Source organism: Hippopotamus amphibius, chromosome X (assembly GCF_030028045.1).
Source record: "Hippopotamus amphibius kiboko isolate mHipAmp2 chromosome X, mHipAmp2.hap2, whole genome shotgun sequence".
NCBI classification, from domain to species: domain Eukaryota; kingdom Metazoa; phylum Chordata; class Mammalia; order Artiodactyla; family Hippopotamidae; genus Hippopotamus; species Hippopotamus amphibius.
In genome coordinates this window covers 58,611,866-58,618,365 of record NC_080203.1, presented here as the reverse complement: position 1 = coordinate 58,618,365, position 6,500 = coordinate 58,611,866, and the positions used below count along the sequence as shown (strand labels likewise).

Here is a 6,500-nt window from a genome sequence, read left to right as displayed (position 1 = left end):
TCGTTTTATGAACAATTTCTCTGTTGCATGAAATGCTGTTTGATAACATTTCACCCACAGTAGATCTTCTTTCAAAATTGGAGTCAATCCTCTCAAACCCTTCCCTTGCTTTACCAACTAAGTTTATGTAATATTCTAAATCCTTTGTTTGCATCTAAACAATCTTCAGGGCATCTTCACCAAGAGTAGATTCCATGTCCAGAAACCTCTTAGCTTATTTCTAAGAAACACCTCCTCATCCATTAAAGTTTTATCACAAGATTGCAAAACTTCAGTCAAAGCTGCACTTCTAATACTAGTGCTCTTGGTATTTCCACTGCATCAGCAGTGACTTCCTCCACTGAAGTCTTGAATTCATGAAAGTCATCCATGAGGGTTAGAATCAACTTCTTCCAAACTCCTGCTAATGTTAATATTTGCCTTCTTCCCATGAATGACAAATATTCTTAATGACATCTAGAATGGTGAATCCTTTCCAGAAGGTTTTTAATTTATTTTTCCCAGATTCATCAGAGGAATCATTATCTATGGCAGCTGTAGCCTTACAAAATGTACTTCTTAGATAATGACTTGAAAGTTGAAATTAGTCCTTAAACCATCAGCTGCTGAATGGATACTGTGTTAGCAAGCATGAAAATAACATTAATCTCATACAACTCAATCAGAGCTCTTTGGTGACCAGATGCATTGTCAATGGGCAGTAATATTTTGAAAGGAATCTTTTTCTGAGTAGTAGATCTCAACAGTGTGCTTAAAATATTTGGTCAACTATCTTGTAAACAGATGTGCTATCATCTAGGCTTTGTTGTTCCATTTATAGAGCACAGGCAGAGTAGATTTAGCCTAATTCTTAATGGCCCTAGGATTTTCAAAATGGCAGATGAGCATTGCCTTCCACTTAAAAGTCACCAGCTGTATTAGCCCCTAACAAAAGAATCATCCTGTCCTTTGAGGCTTTGAAGCCAGGCATTAACTTCTCCTCTCTATCTATAGAAGTCCCAGATGGCATCTTCTTCCAATAGAAGACTGTTTCCTTTATACTGAAAATCTGTTGTTTAGTGCAGCCACCTTTCATTAATGATCTTAGCTTCTGGATACCTTGCTGCAGCTTCTACATCAGCACTTGCTGCTTCACCTTGAACTTCTATGTTATAGAAATGGCTTTTTTCCTTAAACTTCACAAACCAACCTCTACTAGCTCCATTCTTTTCTCCTGCAGTTTCTTCACCTCTCTGAACCTTCACAGAATTGAGAAGTTAGAGCCTTGCTCTGGATTAGGCTGTGGTTTAAGGGATTGTTATGGTGGTTCAATCTTGTAGTATCCAGATTACTAAAACTTTTGTTGCCATATCAGCAATACAGCTATTTTGCTTTCTTATCATTCACTTATTCACTGGTGTAGCACTTCTAATTTCTGTCAAGAACTTTTGCTTTGCAGTACAACTTGGCTGTTTAGTGCAAGACTTACCTTTCAACCCACTTGCACTTTGACCTGTCTTCCTCACTAAGATTAATTATTTCTAGCTTTTGATTTAAAGTGTGAGACATGTGGTTCCACCTTTCACTTGAACACTTAGAGGCCACTGCAGGGTTATTAACTGGCCCAGCTTCAATATTGTTGTGCCTCAGGGAATAGGGAGGCCCAAGGAGAGGGAGAGAGATGAGGGAGGAGGGAAGAGCTGATTGGTGGAATAGTCAGAAGACACACATTTATCGATTGCTTTTGCTGTCCTATATGGGAGTGTTTCATGGCACCCCAAAACAATTCCAGTACTGACATCAAAATCACTGATCACAGATCATCATAACAAATATAATAATAATTTAAAAGTTTGAAATATTGTGAGAATTACCAAAATGTGACACAGAGATATGAAGTGAGCAAATGCTGTTGAAAAAATGGGTATGTTATACTTGCCGGATGCAGAGTTGCCATAAACCTTCAATTTGTAAAAAATGCAATGTTTGCAAAGTTCAATAAAGTGAAGTACAATGAAGTAAGTTATGCCTGTACCTATATACTTTTTTGTTTCTCTTCCTTTTCTTTTTCCAAAACATGAATAATAATTTGCATGCCATTTTAAAATTGTTTTTCACATTGTAAATACATTCCATATTAATGCATGTCTATGCCATAAAACTTAATTGCTAGATTCTTTTCAATTGTAAGGAAGTATCTTTTCATTTAAGCAATCCCATAATGTTGGAAATCTGTTTCTAGTTTCTCACAATTTTAATTAATTTTATGAAAATGTTTTGTATATTTTATTTTTATAATCTTATCAAATAATTTCCTTATGATCAATTGCTTGAAGTAGCATTCCTGGGTTCAATAATAAACTTTTTTTCTCTGTTTCATCCTGCAAGGGCTCTAAAAGTGCTCTACCATTTTATACTGCTACCAGAAGTATATCAATATACTTATTTCAACAAACAGATGCTCAACAATCCTGTTTATTTAGAATTTATTTGGGTTTTGATTATTTGATATGAAAAAAATCATAACCAATATTGTTTTGTATATATATGCTAGTGACTACTAAGAAAGCTAAACCAATTTTTATTTATTTATCAGTCATTCATATTTCTTCTTTGTTAAATACTCCATATTAATTGCTCCTTATTCTATTAGGATGATCTACTCTTTACTGACTTATAGGGGATATGGAATTGATAAATATATTAATATCTTACTTCCCATATACATTGGCAATTTTTAAAATAACCTATTATTAAAAAATACATGTTTATGAAGGCTTTTGTTTGTCTACAGGTTGGGATTTTTCATACAAAAGGTTCTAATATTTATACAATCACAACTAATAATCTTTACACTTGTCTTTTCTACAATTGTGCATTTATATATGTGTGTGTGTATATATATATATATATATACATACATATATATATGTGTGTGTGTGTGTGTGTGTAATGCACACATGGACATGTAAATTAATTTGGAATTTATAGTAGTATTAGATAAAATCCTGGATACTCAACTTCATACTTAATGCTAAAACAGACAAGCATACATTTTCAAAGTGCCAGTCACTTTTCCCGACTTGTCTTTTCACCCATGGTCAAGCTACTGTCTTCATTCCTCATAATTAAAGTATATTTTATGAATTTGCCAAGATTCTCTACACTTTACATCCCCACCCCTCATACAACACAATGTATTTAAGGATGGCTCCCTATGTGTTTCTCCAATTTGTTTAAAACTGTAAAATACCTGTCAGAAAGTATTCCAAGTCTGTGGCATGTTCTTAGCAACATTTGTCATTTTCAGGGTGAATAAGCATCCTTCACCAATGATACAGAAAGCCATACCTATCATGTACACAGTACCATTAAGCCCTTGAAGCTATGGCCATGTTCTGCTTATTTCATTGGTCTCGTTATACCTACATGTTTATCACACTGTTTCAATTACTTGCTACTTTAAAAGAAAGGATCATATCTACTTAGACAAAGGTTTCTACTCCAGTTTGCTTTTACAAAAAATGCTATAGTATATCACACGTTTATTCCTCCTGATGGATTTTAGAGATATTTTTCAACATGTAATGTAAAGTGAGAAGCTAAAGGAGGTTGAAAGTACTTGTGATTTTGATGGATAAAAGACACAAAGATAAATTTAAAGAGAATTGACATTTTTACAATACTACGATTTCCTACCCAAGAAACAAATGTATTTTGCCATTTATTAACATCTCATTTTATGTTCTTCAATAGGATTTTATATTTGTCTTAGTACAGACCCAGCATAATACCTTCTGATTTTATGCCTAGATGTTTTATGTCTTTATAATTTCCCTAATATATTTTCTAAATGATGATTGTTCGTATATGTTGAAGTTTATAATGTATTCAGTCGTAACCGGCCACTTGACCTAACTCTTACTATTTCTAACAGTTTCTCAACTGATTTTAAAATATTTCCTAAATGGCTAATCATGCCTTCAACAAATGTTAAGATTTTACCTCCTTTTCATATATGTGTTACATTTATTTTGGTTTGATTAATCCCACTGGTTCCAACTTCTGAGCAATGGTATAGTTGTGAAAATAGACACTCCTGCCTTACTCATGAAGTTGAAATAATCATTTTTGTTTTACTAACTACAAATGAAGCTTGGTACTGGTGTTTTATCTCCTTATGAATCTATGTTATGTTAAGGAAGCAAAAAATAAATGGACCAATAAACAAGGAAGAAATGATAGATAAAAAACAATATCACAGAATCATCCCCCAATAAGACTTATGGATCTTACAGCTTAAATATTTAAGATTTCCCACTGCATAGATGTAAATGAAATGCTTTCCAATTCTTGTATAAATTTGGCATAATCCTGGTGTAAAAATCTCACAAAGCATGACAAAAAAATTCATAGCCAATTCACTTGTAAAATCATAAATCATTACTAAATAGAATCTAGATTCATATAAAATATAAAACACTTGAACAAATGGACTTCAGGAATTGTCATTATTTAACATTAGAATGTATATTTACAGAATTATTCACATTAACACATAAAAGAAAAATGTATTATCAATACAGGTTAAGAACTATTTTACTGAATTCAAAAACAATTTCTGATAAGCATACTATAATAAGACTAGAAGGATGCTTCCTTAACATAACATAGATTTTAATTTCATGACTAAAGGATCAAAGAGAATTATCACACTTGGATAACAGAGTTCAAAACCCAGACATAAAGACCATGGGAGCACAGGGAAGTCATGCCAAAGCCATACACTTCCAGGACATAAAGGAGAAAAATTGAAGGGGGGGGGTGAAAGCAAAGGTCTAGTTAAAAATTATTTTTAAATCAGCTTTGAATATTAAAGGAAGGAGTCAGGAACACCACTTACACTCCCCTTTAATTGAGTTTAATGTCTAATAGATAAGGTTGTTTCTGATACATGTGAATGATCCCATGATGCAAGTATAAGCAATAAGAAGGAAAAATAATATCAGAGTAAAACCAAAAGGAAGAAAGTGAAAAAGTATGCATAAACCAGGTTTAGCCAAAAGAAATTGAGTTCATTAGTTAGCAGTAGCTGGTGACAGCAACAGAAAAATAAAATTCTGCAGAAATATATAAACTGATGGGGTGAAAAGTGCATTTGGACCTATGGAAAAAAAGGAAATGGGGAACCAGGATGTAGCAGAGGGTGGGAGGGGGGGCATGAGGGCTGGAAAGGATGTGATGTCACAAAGCCTACTGTCTCAAAGCTGTTAGCAACACTGTTAAAAGGCCTGGGAAGCAAAAGGTGAGACTTCCTCTTGGAGACCTGCCCATGCCTTCTTCACTGGCTTTCCCAGACTTACGTTAGTCTTAACTCAGCCATCCTTGGTTCCCAAGATAGTGAAGATAGGCCTCAAGAACATGGAGGCCACTGAAGAAAGCCCAGCAGAGACCCAAAGCCCTGCTCAGGGCACCTCAATTGAGTCGAATAGTTACAATGCTACAGATAAAGTTCTTGTCTCACTAGAGGGCAAGAGGAAGCGGAAAGGGTACTTGCCAACTGAGTCTGTGAAGATCCTCCGTGACTGGCTGTATGAGCACCGGTTTAAGGCCTACCCTTCAGAGGTAGAGAAGCGAATGCTGGCAGAGCAGACCAATTTGTCTTTCATGCAGATCTCTAACTGGTTCATCAACGCCCGCAGACGCATTCTTCCGGAAATGCTTCAACACGTTGGAAGTGACCCCAACCAGATCACCATGTACAACCAAAAAGGCAAGGCTGCCAATGTGACCCGCCAGCAGAGCACCCATCTACTTCCCAAGACCAAGTCAGGGCCCAGAGGTCGAGACAAGATACAGTGCCTGCCCCTGAGCTCCCCGCCAATGGGTCAGGAGTCAGAGGAGAAGCTGCCAGTTCTAGAGTTGGTCCCAGGCCAGAAGTTCACCCCTAAAGCCTTGTCAGATGAAAAGGTTGACTTTTTCACCAGTGGGCCCTTGCTTACATCTTCTCCTGAACCTGCGGCGACAGAGGAGTACAAGGACTTCAGCAGCTTCCAGCTGCTGGTGGATGCAGCTGTACAAAAGGCTGCCGAACAGGAGCTACAGAAAAAGCAAGAGCCCAACCTATGATTTCCCACATCTCTAAAAAAAAATCCCAGGTAGTCAGTCCCTTGTTTGCAATGGTAGATCCATTTATGCTCTCCCAACTAATTTATAGTTTTACTTTTATAGAGACGTCTTTCCTTCTAGAGGTTTTATAAGAACTATCACTAGTTAGTGGGACTCAATTCTGCCGGATATTTCAGTGTTTCCAGATGGAAGACACTAACTGTTTTGCTTGCCCCTGGATATAAAGACTTCAGACAATCAGGCCAATATATCTGAGACTAGAAACAGTGCTACGACTTCAGAGAAGAATGTTTTGCCTCTTCCAACCAGGCTTTTTGTCCTAGGGTTGCTGCAGATACCAAGTCACCCCTCTTTCTCTCTCTTTTTGTAATTTTCTTTGTTTATTAGCATGA

At 36.1% G+C, this 6,500-nt stretch overlaps 1 protein-coding gene across 1 annotated transcript; it reads left to right on the top strand.

The window, feature by feature from the left end:
• The first annotated feature begins 5,400 nt into the window (after positions 1 to 5,400).
• On the top strand, positions 5,401 to 6,108 carry TGIF2LX (TGFB induced factor homeobox 2 like X-linked). The gene has a single exon (XM_057717614.1). It carries the CDS (start codon positions 5,401 to 5,403, stop codon positions 6,106 to 6,108), a length of 708 nt encoding a protein of 235 aa, XP_057573597.1.
• The last annotated feature ends 392 nt before the right edge of the window (positions 6,109 to 6,500 follow it).

What these genes read in the sequence shown, in the direction of transcription:
- TGIF2LX (XM_057717614.1), top strand. Translation starts at nt 5,401, where the DNA reads ATGGAGGCCACTGAAGAAAGCCCAGCAGAGACCCAAAGCCCTGCTCAG.